This window comes from Trichoderma ghanense (assembly GCF_004382785.1).
Source record: "Trichoderma ghanense strain CCMA-1212 chromosome Unknown scaffold_10, whole genome shotgun sequence".
NCBI lineage: Eukaryota > Fungi > Ascomycota > Sordariomycetes > Hypocreales > Hypocreaceae > Trichoderma > Trichoderma ghanense.
The window spans coordinates 624,515-648,126 of record NW_027395673.1 but is presented as its reverse complement, the minus strand read 5'-3'; the positions used below and the strand labels follow the sequence as shown (position 1 = coordinate 648,126).

General features: G+C 51.1%; 6 protein-coding genes across 6 annotated transcripts; 2 read left to right on the top strand and 4 right to left on the bottom strand.

Moving 5' to 3' along the window:
• Positions 1–9,254: 9,254 nt before the first annotated feature.
• On the top strand, positions 9,255–9,835 carry CCMA1212_007804 (uncharacterized protein; the record flags this gene model as incomplete). The annotated part of the gene is made up of 2 exons (XM_073704965.1): positions 9,255–9,443; positions 9,506–9,835. 2 exons carry the CDS (start codon positions 9,255–9,257, stop codon positions 9,833–9,835), a joined length of 519 nt encoding a protein of 172 aa, XP_073556573.1.
• A 1,409-nt stretch (positions 9,836–11,244) lies between these two features.
• CCMA1212_007803 (uncharacterized protein) lies at positions 11,245–11,556 on the bottom strand (the record flags this gene model as incomplete). The annotated part of the gene is made up of 2 exons (XM_073704964.1): positions 11,245–11,468; positions 11,526–11,556. 2 exons carry the CDS (start codon positions 11,554–11,556, stop codon positions 11,245–11,247), a joined length of 255 nt encoding a protein of 84 aa, XP_073556578.1.
• Positions 11,557–12,689: 1,133 nt separating this feature from the next.
• On the bottom strand, positions 12,690–13,631 carry CCMA1212_007802 (Pyridoxal 5'-phosphate synthase subunit PDX1; the record flags this gene model as incomplete). Its single annotated transcript, XM_073704963.1, has 1 exon — positions 12,690–13,631. The coding sequence occupies one exon, from the start codon at positions 13,629–13,631 to the stop codon at positions 12,690–12,692; it is 942 nt and encodes a 313-aa protein (XP_073556579.1).
• Positions 13,632–16,075: 2,444 nt separating this feature from the next.
• On the top strand, positions 16,076–16,858 carry CCMA1212_007801 (putative pyridoxal 5'-phosphate synthase subunit PDX2; the record flags this gene model as incomplete). Its single annotated transcript, XM_073704962.1, has 2 exons — positions 16,076–16,326; positions 16,393–16,858. 2 exons carry the CDS (start codon positions 16,076–16,078, stop codon positions 16,856–16,858), a joined length of 717 nt encoding a protein of 238 aa, XP_073556576.1.
• Positions 16,859–17,156: 298 nt separating this feature from the next.
• Positions 17,157–19,200, bottom strand: CCMA1212_007800 (Putative ankyrin repeat protein; the record flags this gene model as incomplete). Its single annotated transcript, XM_073704961.1, has 2 exons — positions 17,157–18,738; positions 18,794–19,200. The coding sequence occupies 2 exons, from the start codon at positions 19,198–19,200 to the stop codon at positions 17,157–17,159; spliced, it is 1,989 nt and encodes a 662-aa protein (XP_073556577.1).
• Positions 19,201–20,368: 1,168 nt separating this feature from the next.
• CCMA1212_007799 (uncharacterized protein) lies at positions 20,369–21,787 on the bottom strand (the record flags this gene model as incomplete). Its single annotated transcript, XM_073704960.1, has 1 exon — positions 20,369–21,787. The coding sequence occupies one exon, from the start codon at positions 21,785–21,787 to the stop codon at positions 20,369–20,371; it is 1,419 nt and encodes a 472-aa protein (XP_073556709.1).
• Positions 21,788–23,612: the final 1,825 nt, after the last annotated feature.

Here is a 23,612-nt window from a genome sequence, read left to right as displayed (position 1 = left end):
TCGGTGTTTGCAAAGTTGGCCAGCTTCTACGTGGATTGTTAAGGCACGCAGCCGCCCGATGGAAACGGGGATGATGTATGGCCTCGGTTTGACATTACCACAGCCTCTCGCTGCATGAATATCGTGGTTCTCTACTCCTGCAACTCGTTACAGACAGCAAAACTACGTTGTAGAATTGAATCTAGAAGGATGTTTTTCTATTGATGCTACAGAAGGGTTACCCCTGGTTATCGCGACACTCTATGCGACTCGGTTAGCGAGGCCATATTCTCTCTTGATTTCATCGAGCGTGGATTATCATCCCTCTATCTCTTCTTTCTTTTTTCGAGACCAGTTATCTTTTTGCCCCTTTCGTCCTATTGAGCGTCGACACTGTAACTCTTGAGATCTGCTCTCGTAACCCTGATATGAGCGGCTTTCGGCCTTGGGGCGTTCGATCGAAGAGGTTCGTTTGTCGATCACTGTAGGACCATGTATAGCCCATAGTACGAAGAATGCAAATTCAGGCGCTGTTTTTGCTGGCAGACTCGCTTTCGACACTGAGGTTCTCTCGTGACCCTGTTGCCTGAATCTGCCGCCACACCGAATATTATCAAAGGAGACGGTTGTCGAAGTATCTCACGCTTTGAGTTCTCGTTTCTCTGGACGGCGTCGCTCTAGGTAATCGTTGTTTTCGTCTTTCGAGGGCTAGATTCGTCTCGTTCGCGCCTAACGTAGATAGAACGGGTAGCAACTGGCCGGTCAACAGTAACCCTGAGGTCGAGAGCAGATTCCTCCTAGTTATTAAGAGGGTAATGGAAGACGTTGAATGCAATAATTTCACCGACGAATGATTCCCACGGTTGTGTGTCCCGTAATCATCGAGTGACAACTGCTCGATCTCGTGGTCTGTACCGTCGACCTGCGCCGCTATGGATGGAAAGAGGACGCCATTCGAGAATTATTCTGCGCGTGAATTTCAGGTAGAGCAGTTAGAAAGGCTACAGGGTATGTCTTTGACTTGGTATAGCATCTGACACAGGGAAATGGTATCCTCAGCTTGTAACCTGCTCGAAAGCTGATTGTTTCTAGGCGCAAGGACGCCTCTACCAGGCAAAGAGAGCACAATAAACACGAGAGAACAATGACATGGTTGTTCACGAAAGTAACGACAGATATCAGATAGTTCGATCTACTCGACCAACATGCTATACCACCAAAGCCGTCTTCCCCTGCCCCCAGCTCTCTCCCTCCCTCTCTCCAAGCAGGACGAGCAAAAGCCGAACCACGCCATGACGCAGAGCAATTCGGCCGGCCAATGAGAAAAATCGATACACAGCTGGCCAATAATAAAATCGGCACAGCTGGCAAATTTTCTCGAGCACGATTTTTCGAAATCTGGTGTCCCCTATTTTTCTATTGGTCAACACATGGCTCCATTGTAAAGGTACGTATCTGCTGGAGAAGAGCAGTGGTGGCAGAGGACGGGTTGGCAGAGGATGGGGAGATGGGGAGAGGGGAGGCGTTGGGGAGGAGGATGTTGTCGAGATGCCAGGATGTGTGCAGAGCAGCAAGTGCTCCTCTGGTTATGAGATAGTCTCTTCTAGATTGTATCATCGTAATATCATCTGCCCATCATCTCAAAGACTTCTTGTGCCTGCTGTGGTGGAGAAATGTACGCGATCCACGGCTTTCTCCCATCTCCGATCGGTGGTCACCTAGCGACCTGGCGTCCATTCTGAAGCTGCAATAATCTATCCTTTACGGTCTCTATCCTGAAAGTCATATAGTACCCTTAGAGGACTCTAATAGTCTGTATTGGGTATTTGTGACTGAGTGTTTGGGAGTATTCCTCTTCCCCTATGTTTGTGGCAGAATCCAGGCGCTCACGAACGGGTATCCAAACTTCCACAGAAAGAATGTATATGATCTTTACTATGGAGTCTCTATGGAACGAAAATAGATTCGCAGATATCCCCCCCAGTCGTGGGAGCTCTTCAACAGTGTCCCAACATACGCTGTTATGGTTCTTCGTTCCGTCTTGTCTCCCCAAGCTATCCCAAGATACGATCTTTCCTCTACAAGTATTTTCTCGCGTCTCGGAGATTATATATTATCGGGGGTAGAAGCTTTCTCCGTTTCACAAGTCGAATAAAGTATGGCACGTAGTAGGTCTCTTGTCGGATGTCTCGGTAGCGAACCTGGCCTCGTATGTGACGGACGATTGGGAGCTGCTTGGGGTAGCCAAGCTCTGCATTCTCCTCCTATTTTCATTAGCATATGACTGAGAGATTTTGTATCCCTACCTCGAAAGAGGACGAACTTGCTAAGTATTCTCTGTGTCTTCGACTTAACCCGCCGGTACAAGGTGGAGGGGAACAGCGCTGGACCAACGTCAACTTTTTCCCTCGTACGAGCGATGGTCGTATAATATCGGGTAGACCAATTACGAAAAGACATTTGCTGGGCGACATAGTGCGTGGGATTGGACTTCAAGACAAAAATCGTTCGGCCCAGGCGTCCAGAGATGCTTTCTGTGGCCAGGGATAGAACCAGGCTCAGACAAATCGGTCTTCGTAGATTTTTCGCACCAAATGCATAGAAGGTAGAATTGGTAGTCCAGCCACCCACTGCGTCGTCATAGAGGCACAAGGAAGAAATGCCACTGGAGACGGCAGGGTTATTGCTGTCTAAGGTCCCAGAAGGAGACGTAATAATGCTACAGTATGTTCAAGAAAAGTAACGATTTCACAAAGAGTAACAGCATAGGTCATTAATCAAGGCCTGGAAGGTAATATTCATCTCGAGAAGGCGAGCTCGAGTGGCCACAATTGAATGCTGGTACCAGGCCACAATCAAGAATGTGTCCCAGTGTCGCAGTACTGCAGTCTGCCGCGACATTCCCACAGTTTCCATTTTCCTCAGCAGAGAGTATTGGTTTCAATTCATACGCCGGGGAAAATGTTAAAATAACATTTCACTCAGACTTCTGGTCACCAGAAAGCAAGGGTTATCTACCTTTGGCAGCCTGCTATGATTCCTTTTCCAATAACCCTGGACAGTCCAGGGTAAACCGCTCAAAATCGCATTGTCATGGTATGGACTGGGACTGTCAGAATTCCGAGCATTGCTGGCCAAAATACGTTGCGATTTCTGCTCCTGACGGTACTGAGCTTCCAGGTTCTCAAAGAATATTAACCGAATGATGACTCCGATCGAAAACGGCCTCTGATCAAATACCAACCTCGATCGAATACCGACGCTCAACTCTCCGATCGATACGAGGCAGAGCACGACAGCTCCGATAGTTCTTGCTGTTCCACGGATCTATTCCCCGTACTTTGCGACCGATAAAATACGATCTGAAATCCGAATCGGAGGAATGGGAAAGTGGGATTTGAGGTGGGAAACCCGTCGGCAGCAAAACACTGCTCAATGAAGCCTCTGGGGCAATCTTGAATTCCATAGCAATCTATCACTATATTCTATTGCGATTTCCGCCTCCATTCTGATTGTTCTGGTGATATGGCCATTCTTGACATGAAGTCGTTGCCCAAAGTGCCTCTCCGCCCACCCCGGCTCCTCAGGAACCCGACATTTCCCCTCACTGTAACCCTCTTGAAATATCAATAGCTAGGGCATTCAGAAGTAATTTCGAGACCAGGCGACATGTAAAATCTTGGCAAAGTCTCTCGCCATATCTGTGAAGTCTGGAAAAAGACCTAGACGCCGCCTAACGAGGAGATTCGCATCAGGCCGTTCTCGGGAATACCAGCGATTGCTTGTCGATTGAGCCGCGCCACTTTACGTTAATTGCCGTTAGAGGTCCCACTGGCGGAAGATGCCGACACGATCGCCAGGAACGATCGCGGGAAAGAGATGGGGCGTCAGATCGCCGGCCAACGACAGATTCCGTCTAACGCGATCTTAGGGCGCCGATGATCTCTGGGAACACTCGACGAGAACACACACATAGAATGAGATGAAGATGATCTCCACATTGATCTAGAGGAAGATTTGAGTGAGGATTCCGCTAGACCAACTTTTGCGACCGTGAGACGGCCCCGGTCGCAAGAATCGGGGAGTGTCTGGAGACCAGTTGCGCATTGCACTGCAGAAACAGAAAAAAAGGGGTAAATCAAAAAAGTCTCATAGAATAGATTCATGTATCAAAGAAAGGTAGTACAAGGCGGGAGCAAGTAAAGTATGCAGTTTGGCATCAAGTATGCGTGCCTGGGACTGGGAATAGCTTCATGTGCGCACCTCTACCTCTGCAATCCTCTGTAGTCCACGTCCTAGGGGACAGCTGCCAAGGCCAGCACACTACAGATACGATTTCTTTTATCGAATACAATAGCTATAGAGCTCCTTGCAACGCATATGACACAGGATACAAAAGTAAAGGAGGTTCATCGTTGTACATTACTCTACACATCTACAGCATCACCAAAGCCTCAACACCTCTGCAACACTGCACCACCAATATCCCCATTGCCCATGGTCCTTCAAATTCCTCTTGCTGTACAGCCATACCGCACCCATCTCCCACCTCACCGCACCTCCTCTCGCTTCTCAGCCCAGGCAGAAGCTCCTAGAATTCGAGATCTCCATGAATCACAGTCCCATGGCCCACACGCACCACCAATGATAAATCGGGCAGCCCATTTTCCAGCTCACTTTTTCCTCACTTTGGTGTTTTCCTCGCTGCCAGATCAGTGAGGGGCACACGGACCACTTCCCACCCCTATATATTTTCCTCTTGCTCCTCCTCTTCCTCTTTTCTTTCTTTCCTCCTTTCCTTCTTCACCAGGTGAGTTCTCCTTTTCCCCTCGGTTTTTGCTGACGGTGAACAGGTGGGGGTTTTCTCGTTTTTTCCTCCTAGGGGATGATGATCAAAGGGTTCTGAAGATGTCCACGTTGCCCTTGTGCACGAGGTCGATGAAAATAACACTTGAGTCTGACCCAAAAAAAACATCAACACTTTTTTTTTCTTTGCCTTGTCTCATCTGGTACAGAGACAAGCAAAGCTCAGGTAAGTCCACCAGAGTGACACTGACCCAGTCACTCTGGTATTTCCTTTTGTCTTTCCCTCGTAGATCTCCTCCACTGCCATGACCTCTTCCACCTCACTTCACTTCCACCTCCACCTCCACATGATGATGAGAGGGATCCATCCCGCTGCCAGTGCAGCGATGCCATGATCCCACTGCTCTATCTGATGGACTCGGCTCTGCCACCTCATTTCACTCCAGCTCCAGTTCCACCTCCACCTCCACCTCCACTTCCACTTTCACTTCCACTTCCACTTCCACTTCCACTCCGACATTCACTTCCACATCTTGTGGTCATGTTTGCTCCAACGCAGACGTCCTTGAGTGATGACAAAAGGGTTCTTCAAAGTGCTGCTGGCTATGACGAAAAAAATATTGTGTCTGACACTGATCGATCGGCTCAAACTTGTTTGGCGTCGCTTCGGTCAGCTGTACGCGTCTGCGTTGGCAAACATGATCGCAGCTTGATGCTACTGACTTTGACTTCTCTTCTAGGTACTCCTCTCCCTTCACCTCGGTACGTCCATCCTCCCTCTCCCCTCCCCTCCTCTTTGAACTTCTACGCTTTTCCACTTTGCCTTCTAGGTTTAGGTCCGCTCGTCCCTCAAGGCCATCGTGGTCCAACACACGCACGCGCCTTGGATGATGACATCAGGGTTCTGATGAGTGCCGCTGGCAATGATCAAAAAAATATTGTGTCTGACGCAGATTGACTTGCTCTCTCTGTCAGCGCTTGCGTGTGTTGGCCTCGTTATCCTCAGGTACGTGTCATGTCAGTTACGTCTCGCCTCCCCTTCCATGTCCAACGTGTATGTCTCCTTGCCGCATACACAAGCACCATGGATGATGACATCAGGGTTCTGATGAGTGCCGCTGGCAATGATCAAAAAATATCGTGTCTGACGCAGATTGACTTGCTCTCTCTGCCGGTGCTTGTGTATGCTGGCCTCTCTCCTCCAGGTAAGTCACACTCCAGTCACGTCCTCCTTTGTGTTCTCTAGGTAGCCTTCCTCCTCCAATGTATATCCTTGCTACATGCGCAAGTACCATGGGTGATGACATCAGGGTTCTGATGAGTGCCGCTGGCAATGATCAAAAAAAATTGTGTCTGACGCAGATTGACTTGGTCTCTCTGTCGGTGCTTGCGCATGCTAGTCTCGCTGCTCCAGGTAAGTCACGATCCAGTTACGTCCTCCTCTCTCGTTTCCCGCTTCCCCCCGTTTGCACTAACAGCACATGCATGCACCGTGGATGATGACAAAAGGGTTCTGATGATGCCATTGGCAATGAATTGAAATCTTGAGTCTGACACAGAGTGAACTGCTTCACTCTGCCGGTGCCTGCATGTGTTGTTGACCTTGTTGATTTTGGTGATTTAGCTAGGTATCGGTTTCTCTTGGCTCCTTGAGCCTCTTCCCATTGCTGCCCCTCAAGGTAAGTGCCTCCTTTTCTCTGTCCGCTTCTCTCTAGGTCATGTAGTCTCCCACCATCAGGCATGATTGCAACACTCGCAAGCACATTGGGTGATGACACAAGGGTTCTTTCGATGTGCCACTGGCGATGAGATCAAATTCTGAGTCTGACTGAATGATCCGAGCCAAGCTTTGCTTGGCCAGGTTCATTCTCTGGTGACTGTGTGTGTTGGGAAAAGAAAATGCAAACATCCCCCCCTCTGCCGTCTCTTCTAGATAGATAATTTGCTTTTCTCCACGAATCTCTTCCAGGTTTCTCTTCTAGGTTTCTCTTCCAGGTTTCTCTTCCAGGTAATGTCCTCCGCCTTCCTTCTCCCGAGTTCCCCCTCCCCCAAGACCATTCTTGGCCTAAAACATACAAGCACCCCGGTGATGATGAAAGGGTTCTGTTTGAAAGCTGTTTATCAGTTATGAGAACACAAATTTGAGTCTGAGGGATTCGTGCTTGCGTGTGCTGGCAGCAAGAATGAACAAAGTGAGTTTTCCCCCTCCCCTCCTCCCCCTCCCCCCCTTTTTTTGTAGTTTTCCTCTTCTTCACTTTTGTCTCCAGGTACCACTTCATCTAGGCTGCTCCTCCTCTCCTCTCACTCTCCTGTCAGGGCGCGCACAAGTACTTTGAGTGATGACGAAAGGGTTCTCTTTAGTGCTGCTGGCCAGCGATGAAATAAAATTCCGAGTCTGACGTTTTGTTTGTGCGTGCTGGCAGAGGGAAAGTCATTAAGTAAGTCGCATTTCCATTCAGTTTTCTTGCATCTCTATATACTCGTACGTCTTATATCGTCTTCCGGCTGCGCCCCTATTTCCTCCAGACACACAAGCACTCTGGGTGATGACAAAAGGGCTCTGTTTGAATGCTGCTGGTCAGCGATGAAATCAACTTCTGAGTCTGACAGTTTTGTGCTTTGTGCGTCTGGCGAAATACAGTCCAAGGTACGTTCCTTTTTCTTTTTCCCCATTTTCCCCTTCTCTCCTCCTTTGGTTTTCGTTTTCTGGGTTGATGGATTTGGATTCTGCTACTTGATCTAGTGCCTCTCTGCAACGCACACACACTCAGGATGATGACACAAGGGTTCTTTTCCTGCTCCTACGAGCAATGATATAAAATCCAGAGTCTGACGAGTTGTATACCTATATGCGCTTTGTGTTGTGTGCGTTGTTCGCTTTGCGTCTCTGCTCCCTCTTCCGGTTGTCTTGTATTTTCTCGCAATGATGATGAGGGTTCTTGCGAGGCAATCTAGTTTCTGCAAAGAAGCTGACGAGCCAATGACGAGAAAACCACTTCTGAGCGAGTCTCGCATCTTCTTGCGTCTGGTTCATTCTGTGGAAACCTGACGTTTGCAGAGACCTCGAGAAAATTCACTTTTCTCATTGATTCTTGGTAAGTTGACTTATTCCCTCCTTTTTCACACTATGGGATGATGAAAAGCCAAAACACAATGGCCGGATGAGTGCGCCTCGAAGGGCATCTTCCAGGTGCTTTTACGAGAGGACTTTAGCGATACACAGGGTTCTTCTGACTACATTTTTTTTCCTTCACTACTTTTGATACGGTTTGAGATTTGCGACTGACTTCGTTCCTCAAGTAGTCTCTTCCAGTAGCTCTCTGCTAATGCAATCGGTGAGTTCTCCTTTCTTTATTTCCCCCCCCTCTCTCTGGAATGATTAGACTTCAACAACGCGACTCCAAGCCATGAGTGCGCAGAAAGGAGCGCCATTTCGAAGGTGTTCTGCGACATGTGGGTTCTTCTGACCGCAGTCTCCTCTTATCAATGCATTCTGCTTTCTACTTGTTGCTGCAGATGCTGACTGCTTTCTTCATCTAGCAATAACACGACTCCGACGCTCCTCTTCACGATCGATTCTATACGGTACGTTCCCCCCTCGTTCCTCTCCTCCCGCATGGAATGATGACAAAACGAGAACATGATTTTGAGATGTGTGCACTGGAAGATCACTTCAACTTGGAGGATCTCCTGCGATTCAGGGTTCTCTGACCACGCGATTCTCTTCACAACGTTTCTTGCACAAATGTCTAATTTGGTGCATGCTCTAGGAAGTAACAGAGGCTTAGAGACCTTGTTCTTGTTAAAGGAAGTAGAACAATCCATCACTCATTTCTGGCATACTGCTTGTATAAACAGGTCTAGCCTCCCCAGCTTTGTATCTAGATAACTAGGACCTTCACACAACATGAACACACATATAATGACAGAATCTCCCCCTCTACGCTCTATACCTAATTTTAGGATTAACTACTTTGGCGAGTGTTGCTCTGATATTTACCACACGATAAAATGATTTACCGAGATCATGACCGCAGGATTGTGCTACGAGAGGCGCCATCTCAAAGGTCCTCTTGCAGCAGTCTTAGGCTTATTCTGGCTGTTTTTGTGATTCCGTTTGAAAATGCTTCGGACTTTATATTCGGCCAAATTTGGTGACCGTTCTCTTCACCAGCACACGAGATTCAGATAGCTGGGTAGAAATAGAGTAGAGTAAAAACTCAGATTTCCTTCACAAATCAATTTCCCTTCACTGAGCAAGTTCTTTCAGTCACGCCATCTGCTATGACTCCAATCACGTGGCATGCCTCTGCAGCAGAAGTGAAGTCAGGGGGCCATATCGCTACCTCTGCGGCACCTGGCAGAAGAAGCGAGACTTGACTTCTTCCACCTCATAACAAAACTTGACTTCTTCCACCTCACAACCGTCGTCCACCAACTATCACGCACGACTGCTCGAATCCAACCGCATGATGAACATCATCCACGTAGTGTTCGTGTTCCTTTCGCCGGTCATCGCGGAGGCCTTCGAGGCAGGAGCCGAATGGTTCTTGTTCCTTTGGCCGGTCCTCAAGGATGTCCTCATGGTGGGACTCGCACTGCTGTTGAACGCACATATCCGCATGGTTATCCGCGACGAGGTCGGACCGCTCGCAGAGGTAAATTCTAACTAAAGAAGCCCTTCTATGTGTGTCTGGCGGACTTCTCACAACCCGTCCAGCGATACTTTCTCCGCAGGAATGAACAGCGTGAGCTCGAGCGCCAGCACCAGCGCCAGGCCGAAGCTGAAAACGTTCGCAACGTTCAAGCTGAAGTGGTCCACGAGGAGGTTCATGAGGACGTTCATGTCCCCAAGAGAGCCAAGACTAAAAACACCACCTGCAAACGCTACAAGTGCCGCGGTAAGTATTTTGAAGTTGAGGAATCTGAAGAAGAGGATGAAGCTGACGAGTTTCAAGGTCGCCATGCCAACCCGCGCCAGCGCAAGGCCAAGCACGCCGAGGAACGTCGCCGAGCGGTGGCTGCTGCTGCCAAGCGTGGTGAGGAATAAACAACCTCCATGGAGCAACTGTCTATCGGCTATCGTTTCGAAGAGATCTACTTCTCTCCAAGTAAGTCCTAGAAGACTGCCTCCCCAGATTTGTGTGACAGGTGCTAACGAGTTGTGTAGGCATTCTCAGACAAGCATCACTACCGCAGCAACTTGCGTGAAATCACGAGACGACAGACACTATGATAGAGTTCGATCAAGCAAGAGAATATCTTCAATTCTCTGCAAAGCAAAGCAAGAGGAAGGCTCGAATGGTTCGATAAAACGAAAAGCAAGAAAAAAAAACAAGGAAAAGACAAACCAGAAAAAAAAAAGAGTTATGGTTCAAACATACTTGCTACTTGAGAAGACGATCCAACATCAAGGGGCCACAACTGTGGACTTCCTTCAAGGGTCGTGGTACCGATATCAGTATCAATTTGCTGTAATTTACGGGAATCTAAGGAATATCGGAAATCAAGTTCGAATCTGACATATATAGAAACGCTACAAGCATCTACATGCTTTAGCTATTATCAAAGCGTCCAGACGCTTCGATAATAGCTAAAGGATGTATAAAAGCTATAAGCATCTATAGTCACAATATATAAAACAATTTTGGCAAAATTTGAGCCCTCCCGTCGTAGGAATTTGCGATAAGTAGCGAATATCGTATATTGAGGTGATGATCAAGTGGCTTGAGGTTATGGGGAGAGGTTTCTGATGAGAGTCTCTGGAGAAAGGTATTGTCGTTGCAGTAGATGGCTTAGCAGACCTTCCAGTCCTGGTAGATGGCTGAGGAGATATTTGCGGCTATTCGCAGCATACAGGAATAGAAAAACTCGGCAATCTCTGATGTTGGCCCCTTGTGCCGGCATCAGCGGCCTAGGGGAAAGTGCAGAAATTCCCTCCTCCCTGATCCCTCACGGAGAGTTTCTTGTGTTACGATCATGACGTAGAGGGGGGAAGAGATTGGGACAGACGTTGGATGCCTTTTTTCATCATATCTCTGAAGGTCCCTAACAGAAGATGGAAAGATATCTAGAAGGGTCAAAGGGAGCTTGTTACGTTTGGCTTCAAGAGCCGCTAATACAGGGCAAAGTATTAGAGGATTCGGAGTAACTCAAGGGGAGACAGCCAGTGGCAAATGCAGTCACATAAAGGAGAAGAGACTACGTGATGATTATGGGAACGAGTTGAAAGGACTGCAATCAAATCCAGCAGTCAAATAAATTCCATTCCATTTCATTCCCTATACGAACTGCAATAACTGGCAGTCGAAGATCCTTATCCCATATCCCTTGTGAGTTACTTTAGGACCTGCCTAAGACAAGCAGTAGAAGTAAATCTCACTTTGAAAAAGAAAACAAATATTGCCCGGTCACGCCGCGGCCAACAACGAAGTGATACCTCCAGTCAGGCCAAGCCAACTAGTGAAACTCCGAGAGGGCCAAGCGAGCCATCTGGAAGAAAATAAAGAGTATGCAAACGGTGATGACAAGTGGAATCCAGTCGACGTTGAGGTTGAAGCACACAACAAAGACGCTCATGAGGCTCCAGAAGACCAGAGCGGCAATCCAGTGCTCGATCGGGTCGCGGAGACCAGGGGCATCCTCGAAGCGAGTCGAGTTCCATTGGTAGGGACCCATCCTGTCTGAGAATGTGGTCAGCTAAGGGGACGATGGAGATGAAGAGGAGATTGGAAGCATACATCTGGTGTTACCGTTCATAGTATATCGCATGGTGGGTTGGTGTTCCATTTTAGACGTAGCGGGAAAAGGCTTCGTAGACGATGCGGATGTGGCTATTGGGCTCGGCAAAATGGATAGTTTTGCTGTAGGGAGAGGGTTAGTAAAGAGAAGCTGAAGAGTAATAGACGACGAAGATGGAGAGGGTCAAGACGATGGTGATCTTGGTGGCGATGGTGAGGATGGTGAGGATGGATGGAACAGATCTTGATGAGAGATGATCAAGGTCACAGAGAGAAACTGGAGAACTTCTTCGAAGATGATCAAGTAGGATAGCTACGAGATAGAAAGCCATCACGAAAGATGGAGATGACCTTTTATGGAATGGAAGACGCATTTTCTCGTTCTTCTCGCCATAGCAGCAAGAGAAGGGGGCAAGCTATCGCCGGGAGAACCACAGGGCCCCCCAAAGCAAAAAGAAAAAGAAGAAGGAGAAGCAGCAAAAACAAACTATACCTGGGCTGACTGCAATCACGACGACGAGGACGGAAGCGCTTCTTGATAGACTCAAAGAGCTTGTAGAGTTTGGGAAGTCCGGATTTGATGCAGAGAATGATGAAGAGGACGACAACTCGCATGGTGGGAAGAAGGGCTGCGTGGAAACCTTCCGAAGAAAAGGGAAAGGGAAAAAACGAAGAACAAATCGGAAGGGAAAAGCAGAAAAGATAATGCGTGATGGCTGGGTTTCGGGCGGTGCTGGGAGTGCGGCCAGCTGGCAGCGGGCGGATCTGCTGGTGACCGCCTCGCTCTCCTTTTTCGCTGCTTTGATGTTGATGGCTGTTGCGGTACATTCCTAACCCTGAGCTTAAGGGTTGGTTGGAAAGCATCACCGGGGTCACCGATTGATCAGAATATTGAAGTAATGTGTGCAAACTCAAATAAACGTAGATTCGTGCTATGCTGTATGTCCTCAATAGTGACAGTAACCGTCAGGATTCTCGTGTTCAGCATGCTATTGCCGCCCAAAGCTACAGATGCCCACAACGCCAAATCCAACAGTAGAATAAGATACATCCAGAGGCTTCATGCCTTGCTTTTCTCCCTCCTCTTTCTCTTCGTCTTGATATATATACTTGCTGTTCTTGCTCTTTCTTCTCTTCCCCTGCATGGACGCTTGTGTGAGTTGCCTACCAGCCGCGGCCGGCAAGCTTCTCCTCGGGCTTCATGGAGTCGCAGTTGATGCCGACCATGGCCTCACCAAGGCCAGTGCTGCACTCAGCAAGGACCTTGGCGTCGCGGTAGTGCGTGACGGCACGGACAATGGCCTTGGCTCGCTTGGAAGGGTCGCCAGACTTGAAGATGCCGCTGCCGACGAAGACGCCGTCGCAGCCCAGCTGCATCATGAGAGCGGCGTCGGCAGGAGTAGCAACACCGCCGGCGGCAAAGTTGACGACGGGGAGACGGCCCAGCTCGGCAGTCTGGCGCAGCAGCTCGACGTCGACCTCGAGCTTGCGGGCGAGCTCGCGGAGGCGGACAATGCCGCCCTCGGCCAAGGCAGCCTTGGCCTGGGCAATCTCCCTGTTGACGGTCTTCATGTGGCGGACGGCCTCGACGACGTCGCCGGTGCCGGCCTCGCCCTTGGTCCGGATCATGGCGGCGCCCTCGGCGATGCGGCGCAGGGCCTCGCCCAGGTTGCGGCAGCCGCAGACAAAGGGCACGCTGAAGGGGCTCTTCTCGACGTGGCTCTCGTCGTCGGCGGGCGTCAGGACCTCGGACTCGTCAATGTAGTCGACGCCGAGGGCCTCGAGGATCTGGCACTCGACGAAGTGGCCGATGCGGGCCTTTGCCATGACGGGGATGGTGACGGCGTCCTGGATCTCCTTGATCATGGCCGGGTCGGACATGCGGGCGACGCCGCCGTCCTTGCGGATGTCGGCGGGGACGCGCTCGAGGGCCATGACGGCACAGGCGCCGGCCTCCTCGGCGATGCGGGCCTGCTCGGCGTTGGTCACGTCCATGATGACGCCGCCCTTGAGCATCTTGGCCAGGCCGGCCTTGAGGGCGAAGGAGGAGGCGGGGGAGGAGGAGGAGGCGGCACCGGAGCCGTTGGTAGCGACGTCGTTGGTCATGGTGAAGGTGATGGCGATGGGAGTAATAGGAGGAGAGTCTGTGGGAGAGGAGACACAAGAGTCAGCACAACGGAACAAACTGTGGCACAGGGGTATCTTGGTGATGGTTCGATGGTGGGAACTGTACCAGGAGGTAGAATCTGTCTCAAGGGGTATCAAGGAACTCGAATTGTTTGCTTTGCAAGTCTGGACAAGAAGCTGATCGCAAGTCAGACGTTGGCGATGCCTTCAATATATGTGGCGGGGCTCGTCTGGAAGTGATGGGCAGTGGGGAAGAGATGACGGCCGGTCGCGGGGCAAAAAGGATACGGGATTGAGTCAATTGATTCAGTCTAGGGGGGAATATTACGGAGCAACGAAGAGGGAAATATTACGATAATCACAAGAGCATGTACCTCGAGGGCTACATCTGACGAGGAGGTACTTTTGCCGGTCTTTGTGTGTTGGTTGCTCCTTGGCTTCTGCTAGTTCTCACACGGAGTACATTGGCACATGCTTGGCGCCTCTCCTCGTCCCGTTTGACTTGCGTGCCTTTTAGCACATGCTTGGAACTTGCTCTAGTTGCTGCGAGTTGAATGAGATGCATGGCTGCTGCGGGCGCCGGGCACGTTGCTTTGCGGAGGAGGCGAAAACGGTCCTGGAGCCGTCTGTCTTTCTTCTTTGCTGCAAGTACATGCCATTACCTCGGATGTTCCACGAGGAGCAACAGGATGAATACAAGGCATGTCTGCTGTCGAGTGTGAGAGCATGAAGTAATATTGCATAGGATACTGATACAAAGGAGGAATTCCCGATGCAGGAAGCTTCATGAGAGCGGGGAGTAGGAACGACCTGCAGATGCAGACGGGAATCGAAACGAGGGATCATGAGGCGACAGGGGTGGCACAAGGCTGTTGGCCAGGCCAGTGGCGGCAAGCATCGGGATTCAAAATGCCGGGAGGACGAGGCACAATCAAGCAGGGGTCCGTTTGAGTGCGCCATCAATGGACGAGTTCAAAGCAGTTGCTCCCTCCTTCTGGTAGGTAGCTCGAGTCGATGTCGTCAGTAGGCAAAGTGTGAGATTAATAAAGCCTCGTCCGTTGAGATACAATCACGCAGCCTGCGGGACATCTACTACCTACCAGCAGTCCCTCCCTCACGTCAAGTGACCGGCAAGCTGCATCTCGAAGCCCGTCAGAGCCCCTTTTAGCGGCACGCCAAAACGACCCCCGAGATCTCAGTTGCTAGGCACAAATCCAAGATGGCCGGAACACCGCAGCCTTGGCCGGGCCGGGCGTGGCTCGTTGCTGGTTGCTTCTTTGATGGGCTCCTATTCACACTGGCTACTCGGGGTCGCCAATGACTCGATGGGTACTACGGCGCCCCCCTCACTATTGCCTACTCCTGCCTAGCACCGGCAGTCGTGAGCCATGTTTCTGGAAACCGAGACATTTTGAGGCTTGCCTCGTGCAGCTGGGCTTGGCCTCTTTGGGCGACTCCGTGGGCGCCTCATGCAGGTCGATGCGGCCCCCGGTCCCCAGTCTGACGGGTAGCGTCTCCTCCGTGCATCTGCATTGCGTTTCTGCATCTGCAATCTGCATGATGCGGCTGTGCGTCGTTTGCGGAGCGCCGTAAATGTCGATACCAAGCCGTGGATTCTCTCCCATAGCCGAGGGAATCTTCTCATGTTGATAAGGTACGATCAGGATTGAGATGAGGATCGCAGAATAGGCAATCCCGCCAAGGACAACCCGAATCATTCCGATGGCGGAGCAGAAATCAAGAGTCACGCATGGAAATCTTTTTTTTTTCTTCGTTCCTTCTAGGGGACACGGAGGAGCTACTACCTAGTACCTAATCGTTGATGCAAGGTGCAAGCGTGTAATACTGAATGGATGTCACCACGGCCTGGTGGTTCTGTATTAGAGTGCAGTTGAGGCATGGCCCCCCCTGTAGCCGTTGCCAATCCTTCTTCGACTACCTGCACGTCTGCATGGAGCTACAGAAACAGACTCAAAGCCCGTTGCATGCCGTCGATACCCAAGTGACGCTTCACTATCCGTAGCGTCCAAACTTCTATCCCTCAGATCGGCCTTTGCCCCCCAAGTACAGCCCTCTGCTCACAGTACCCAAGCCCAGAATAGGGAGGGGATCAAGTCCCTGAAGAGACGCCACAAGTCCCCCGTACCGGGCTCAAGCCACACTGCACTCACTGTCCCTCTCACTTCCAATGCTCATCACCCCGCCACCCCTCCATAAATAATCATTCCGACTACCGGCGCCTCTTCCGCTTATCAACCCTCACTCAAATCAAGTCACCTCTGTCACGACTTGACAACTTTCCTTCATTCCACCCCAAATCATCAACAAACAAAAGACCTTCAAAAGCATCTTTCTGCATGTCAAGACCCCCCGTCCTTTATCATTACGATCCGCCACTTCCTCCTTCTCTCCAGCCCGCCAAGATGATGTCCCTCACTGTCGGCGTCCTGGCCCTTCAGGGTGGCTTCTTCGAGCACATCGATCTCCTTCATCGTGCCGCCTCCGCCGTGTTCCCCTCGACGCGTCCTGAGGCTGTTTTCACGGCCATCGAGGTTCGCACCCCCGCGGATCTCGACATGTGCGATGCCTTGATCATCCCCGGTGGCGAGAGCACCACCATTGCCTTTGTCGCTCACCAGTCGGGCCTCCTGGAGCCTCTCCGCGACTTTGTCAAGTGAGTCCGCCCTATTCTCCAACTTTCTCTCATAATCTCCATCCATGCTGACCAGAATTAAAACAGGGTCAAGAGAAAGCCCGTCTGGGGCACCTGCGCCGGCCTCATCCTCCTCGCGGAGCAAGCCAACGGCGCCAAGATCGGCGGCCAGGAGCTCATCGGCGGCCTTGACGTCGCTGTCGCCCGCAACCACTTTGGCCGCCAACTCCAGAGCTTCCAGGCTAGCATCCATCTCCCCTTCCTCGGCGAGAACCAGCCCGTGAACCAGTCTGAGCCGGTGGACGAGTACTTTCCGGGCATCTTCATCCGCGCTCCGATAGTCGAGGAGATTCTGAATGACAGTGTCGAGGTCCTCGCCACGGTGCCCCGCGACGACAAGGCCAAGCGCGGTTCTACTGGTGATGAGAAGGACAAGGACGAGGTCATTGCGGTTCGACAGGGCTCGATTGTGGGCATGAGCTTCCACCCGGAGCTCACCGAGGATCCTCGCATCCATGTCTGGTGGCTCAGGCATATTCTGAGCACCATGTGATTGATCTACTGCTTTTTAGTGATCTATCTCAAGCATCATGGCGCAGCATCTGTTCTTGCTTTTCACAATTTGATTTCGGTTTACAAGCTTCATACAAGCTCAAGGGTTTCAAAGGGGTTCAGGGTTTCAAAGATATCAAGTCTTTCGCATAGACGCATAAGTTACGGTAGCATCCGGCGTCCAAACGTTCAAATAAAGGGTTTCAACTCACTACGCAAAGTTACATCTGACCGACTCATCGCTTGACTAAAACACATGTAGAGTAAAACCAGGCCCTCTCTTCTATAACGTTCTACTTTCAACTCTTCATTGCGGCGTCATAGTTCGGAGGGTCTCCAGAAATAGGGACGGGCATCCCCAAAGCCTCGTAAATCTCAGACTTGCCGAGTGCCCTTACGACGTCTTGTACCTCTGGCGCATGGACGTCGGCTCCAGCCTCCCTCAGCAAGCGCACCATGTCGTAGTCGAGCCGCATGAGTGCTTGCACAAGCGGCTTAACGCCATGCTCTCCCACACTGTAGTTGGGATCGGCTCCATAGTGTAGAAGAGCCTCAGCAAGATCCTTTCTCCCGTGGTCGATAGCATACTTGAGCAGAGAGTCGCCATTCTGCATCGTTACCGTCGTCTTTGCCCCGTTCTGTAGCATGAGTGAAATAATCTCTGAGAGGCCCGCCTCTACAGCGTAGCAGATTGCAGGCGTCTTGCTGAAACCGTCTACCACGTCCGCCTTGGCTCCCTTGGCGAAAAGGTGGCGGACAATATCAATCTTCTCCTCGGTCGATATTCGAGAGTTCTTGATGGCGAGCAAAAGAACGGGTTGCGAGTGCCAGTCTTTGGTATTTGCATCCGCGCCCCAGTCGAGAAGCAACTTGGCCATCTTGAGTCTTCGGTTGCCGATTTCATCTGCCAGCAACGGCATCCCGGAGATAGTCTTGCCATTAGGATTCGCCCCCCTTTTCAGGAGCAGCTCTGCCATCTCATAGTCCTTCTTGTTGAGAGCCACGGCGAGGAGGGTTTGGCCTGAGATGTCTTTCGATTTGATACTTGCACCGAATTCGAAAAGCAGCTCCACGAGCTCCATGTTCTTCTTTCGTACCGCATGCGCAATGACGACCTCGCCGCTGATGTTCTTTGTATTTGCGCTGCAACCATGCTCCAGGAGGAACCGGATGCCATCCATATTTCCAGATTGCACAACGTCAACAAAGTAGGCCTGTCCAGAAGCGCTCTTTTCGCCGACGCTCGCCCCTTTGCCGATGAACATCTTGGCAATCTTGAGACTGCCCACTGACGCAGCCAGAAACAAGGGCGGCATGCCCGACCAGCCTGACCCAGAGGTACTCGCCCCCGAAGCCAGGAGCAAGCGGGCCGCGTCTTCCTGGTCGTTGAGAATGGCGCACTGGAGGGCGTTTTTGCCGTTCTCGTTGCGGCCGTTGATGTTGGCGCCTTGGGTGAGGAAGCCTGCGATCTGCTGGATGTCGCCGATGGAGGCGGCTTGGCAGAGGGCGGAGACGAAGGGGCCTGGTTGTGGGGTGAGGGATTGGGCGAGGGCTTTGAAGGAGTTTTTGAAGACGGAGCCCCATGATAGTGGTTGGCTTGAGTGAGGACTTGAGGAAGATGATGGTGTTGCTTCAGTGGAAGGTGGTCTTTCAGGCTCGGGTTCGGCGGTGTATGGAGGTGGTTCGGCGGTTTCGGCTTCGGTCGCGGTGGTGGTATATGGGTTAGGGGGAGCTTTGCTTCCGGATGCTTGAGGTGGCTGGCTGATGTCGAGGAGGATGCTCCTTTGAGCCACTGAGGCTTCGGAAGCGTGGTGTACTTGGCTGGTGAGATTGCTCGACTGCAGGTGTGAGTATCTCTGCTCCTGCTGGGATTTGTCCTCCCTATACAGCAAGTATTAGCCAATTCATCGGATCTGAAGCCCCATGGTTCACTTACAGCGTCACAATGTCCACCATGGATTCCAGTAGCCTGCTGTTTGCCATGGCCGCCTGGTAATAAGCCACCACAAACGCAACATTCAGACTCTCGACGTTATCAGGCTGCAGCCGCATCAACTGCTTATACAATACCGTCATCATCCCATCGCAGCTCGTCAAATGCCCCTTTAGTCCATCCTGAACCAGCATCGCCACCGTCGAAGACACAAGAGCAGTGTCCAGCTGGGAAGCCCGCTGATTGAGCTCCTCCAGCGCGCTGGCCAGCGACGTCAATACCGGCAAGACATTGCGGTGGCTCGAGCCGAGCGCTTCGACCAGGGATCGGAGCTCATTCGCGCTCGAGATTGCGCGTTGAGAGATTCCGGAGCAGAGGGTTGTGAGGGAGCTGATGGAGCGGCCGTCCATTGCTTGCGAGTTTGCGGCTGGGCGAAGCTTTATGACCTGTTTGGTTCTTGCGGGGTTGTTAGGAGGATGAATGAGAGGCCTCTTTTCGTTGTGAGTGGTGTGTAATGACTTGTTGCTTCGATTATTTAGGCGCAATCCTTCGAGCCGGGAATAAGACTGCGAAGACGCCTCCCGAGAGTATCTCTTTCCGTCAATAGACGCTCTTCCTGCGTCTTTTCGAGCAACTATTTGAGTGATACGAAGACATCTTTTTCTTCAGTTGGCTTGTCGCTCGTTTATCACTTCATTCGAACGCGGCTGAAGGTGGGCGGCCTCGTAGGCGATGACGCAGCCTCTCGATCTTGCGTAATGAAGCCGGGGTTCGTTTATCTGCATCTAGCCAACATTAGCCCGACAGGATTCTGTTAGCGCATGGGCATTTGCTTCTCCCGACTGTCATTCTCTCGTTCACTTGACGATAATTGTCAATGAGGATTTTGGGGATTGATTGGACTCAGGTCTCTTAGGGTTAGGGTTAAGGGGAGAGATTCGAAGCTGAACGAAGCAAACGGGCAGAATATCGCCAAGACGAGTCGGCGATCCGTATGCTGTAGCTTGTATGATGCGCTTGTTTGTTCCGCGGGGCTGTGGACGAACGTTCTAGGCTTGAGCAGGGGATAGAGATGCCCCGTCTTTTCTAGCCCTGCAAGTGTCCGGGATAGCCCGCTCCGTCTTTTCACTGGAGGTTTCACTGTGGGTGAAGCTCTCTCGCGGTTAATGGTGACCCCTGTCGTGATTGCTCAGCCCTCCACAGCCACACTTCTTGTCGGGCCCTATGCTTTGTGGCAATAGGTTGGGTTACTCCAAGGAGTGGAAAGAGACAAGACATATTCTTTAGGCCCCCATTTGGACTCTTCTTTACCAATACAAAGAAGTTCGATAAAGGAAGGATGTTTGAATATCTTATATAAATGTAATGTTGGTCCAGTACCTATCCGCAGCCTGCCGCATTTTGCAAATTGTCTGCCTCCCTATCTACTTATCTAATGAAGAGAAACATTCTACCCTTATATTGAGCTGTAAGCTGCGTAGATGGATGGGCATATACCATGCAGAGGCCGTATACACAGTCGCAGAACACAATTCTGCATACCATTACCACACCCAATGTATATCCAGAAGCATATCCCTAGTCCTCCTCCTTGTTTGCTGCAGACCACATATCGTCAAGAGTCTTCTTCTCCGCCAGCAAGTCGCAGTTGCTCACACCCCATTTGTTCTTGTACAGCTTCCGCCCATCCTCTGCCATCTCCCACCAGGCAACCTGGAAGCCCGCGGGATCATACGTCCATGGCTCCCCCTTGCCCCCCTTCTGCATATTCTGCCATGTATTCCGGCCTTTGGAGTTGCTCATCTTCTCATCTTGGATCTTTTGTAGCTCTTCTCTAAGAGCCTTGAAGCGTTCCGAGTTCGGTGCGTTGTCGTCCGTAGCGTTGGTCGAGTCGCCATTCTTCGTTGGAGAAGGCGGAAAGAACTTTTCCTCGGGATTGTCTACAAAGTCAGCTACATCCCAGATGTGTCCCGCATTGACACCATCAATCATATAACCCATCATCTTCAGCCGTCCATAGGCATCGCAGTCTGTAGCGTAGTAGGGGATGAACACGTCCCACTGGCCAATGTGCCTCCATGCCTCGACGTTGACCAGGGTGAGGTAATCAAAGTTGAAAAACTTGACGGCCCATTTGCTTTCGCCTGACATGCGAGAGGACTCGGCTTCGTCGAGGACTTCAAGAACACGTCCGTAGAACGACAGGTAGGGCGTCTCTTCTTCGTGGCTGAGGATTCCGACGTCCATGTGGCTCCAGAAAAAGTACGGCCAGTGGCGAGCCATGGCTACCCTGAGCAAGAAGTTTTGTATCTGGGCAAAGTTGAGCAGCACCGATGTCTGTAGTATCGAAACGCCGTATCGGTATCGGAACAAGTCGTAGTCGAGGAAAAAGGGGTTCGACTGCGAGAGAAGCTTCAGGTTGTTGGCATCGGCAGTACCGCTGTTGTCGACAATGATGATGTCTTCTCTTGGCCATCCACTGGCAATGTATCCGAGAACTGCTTGTCGCATCATCGCGTTGTTTCTCGTGAAGGGGATGAAGAGCGGCGTTTTTGGTCGGTGGCGCGGAGGCTCGTTGTACGATGCGACGAGAGGGAAGAAGTTATTTCCCTGGGCGGGGAAGTACATTCCAAAATCGAAGAATGACTCTCCCAGCACAGGCGTGGTCCCGGGCTCCTTGTTCGACGAGAACATGGGGACGATGGAGTCTGAGTATGAGAATGTTTGTCGGGTAAGACTGGTGACGCGAGACGGGTCGACGAGCTTGGCGAGGATGATGGCAGCTGTGGCCACTCCGAGAAGGAGGATAGCCAACTTGAGTCGAGGGTACAGACGTGATTTGGGGGCAGCGATTCTCGTTCCGTCGTCGCCATCTTCTTCGTCGGTGGGGAAGTGATGGAGGCGAAAGGAACCGGCTTGAGCTGCAATCCAGCCCGGCCTGCGGGAGAAGGTCGAGATTTTCGAAAGGATGGCGCCAACGAAGGAGAGCAAACCCATCTGAGCAACTTCTACCACAGGAGATGAGAATATTGGAAGTAATTGCAAAGACTGCAAGTGAAAGAAACTGAAGCGAGAGGAAATGGTAAAGGTTGCCCAAGCTGAGGTAGGGAGAGGGTTGATGGGACGAAAACACAAGCTCTTTCGGCTTTCTTGACCACAATATAAAGCCATAAGGCCACCACCTCACGATGCCTCCCTACACCATCTCTGGCACGATAGTCCGAAGTTGACCGAAAAGGCCATAGCCCCATGCCGCTTCTCTACCCAGGGAGCCATTCTATCCTGCCGTATCTCGTATCGAAGGGTCTAACGCGGGCAATGCAGCGCAATGGGTCTGTTACGCGTCCCAACAGACCTTTCGCAGTCACTCCTAGGAGAATTTTACGGTTACTTGTGCTGCCTACTCTTGGTATGAAGACTGATCTTTATTCCTCCGAGTTACAGCAGAGACTCAGTCTAGCGTGGCTGGCTTGTTGGGTCAAATTCTTCCGAACACGTTGTGGCAAGGTGACAGTTACTCTCAACACTTCGTCTTTGCACATCATGGATTCCGACAAAAAGAGTATGCATAGTTGCAGTCGTCTTTTTCCCACTGGTCACAATAACCTCTAACCGTACTCGTAGGAACAGATGTGAACTACGAAATTGTCATTCTCGGCCGATATTGTCATGCCCCTCTCGTGGGCGCTTCGTTGCCAACCACCGTCCGAAATTTATGGTACCTAGGTATGCAGAGCTCAGCGTCTCTGTCAACAGCTCCTCTAGGGAGGCTTCGATCGCCGTGCCTCAAGTCCCCGACGTATCGAGTCGGCAACCCTGAAGAAGCAATTGACCACATGCTACCAAGAGCTCTGGAAGATCGAAGACTATCTTGCCATTACCTTGGACTCGATCACCCCAGCTTCGGCGCCAAAGAGAACTTTCCGTTGGTATGTGGATAGAATACGAAAAGCCCGGGTCATGCTGTTGGTTAGCTAGACATGAGTGGACGCAAAGCCGTTGAAATTCTGCAGAAACCGCAACCCATTTTCCGCTGGTTGAGGTTTTCGTATCAAACCTCAACCTTGACTGCGCCTCGTCAGAGGCCCGGCCTCAACAACACCACGATATCAACCCGTCATATCCAGCCCTGTTCATCTCGTAATAGAGCAAATCACATTGCGATGTTGAAGATGTCTGACGTACAAAGCGATGTATCATTGGCTGATGAGGTATCAGGGAAAGTTTTTGAAAAAGTGGACGAAAGGGGCTCCTCCAACCAGAATACAACACTACGCCGTGTAACGTATGTACTCCACGAAGCTTCGCTCGAATTTCTCCGTCCATGCAGATGGTGGATGCCATCGGGAAGAATCTGTGCTATCCATTGGGGTTGGCTTGGTGCAGAGAACCTCGTCCATCGAGGCCGGGGCTGTGCAGCAATACGAGATCAGGGCCCCATACCTTCTCGAGTTTAAGCTACGTCGCTGTTTCACATCTGCAGCGACGTAAGAACCTTAAGCTATATGTCTAATAATAGGCCTTTCTTCGACAGACACCGCCTCTTGAAAGTTGAAAAACTGGTATATGGTGCAGCTGATGCCTTAGAATGCCGGGCTTGTCAAGGTGTGAGAGAGCAATTGTTCCCGGCTAGAAGCGGAGCACTGGGCTGGATCCAGCAGTTAGCCCGACTATCCCCCCTTCTTTTGAAGTCCAGATGGAGGCGATGAGGAAATTTCCGCCTCCAACCATGTCTAACTGCGCTCCGGATTGGCGCCTTTTCCACTATCACGGCCTCGATGTTGCGGCTTTTGCCCAGGCGATTGCCTAGCCCTGCAGCTCC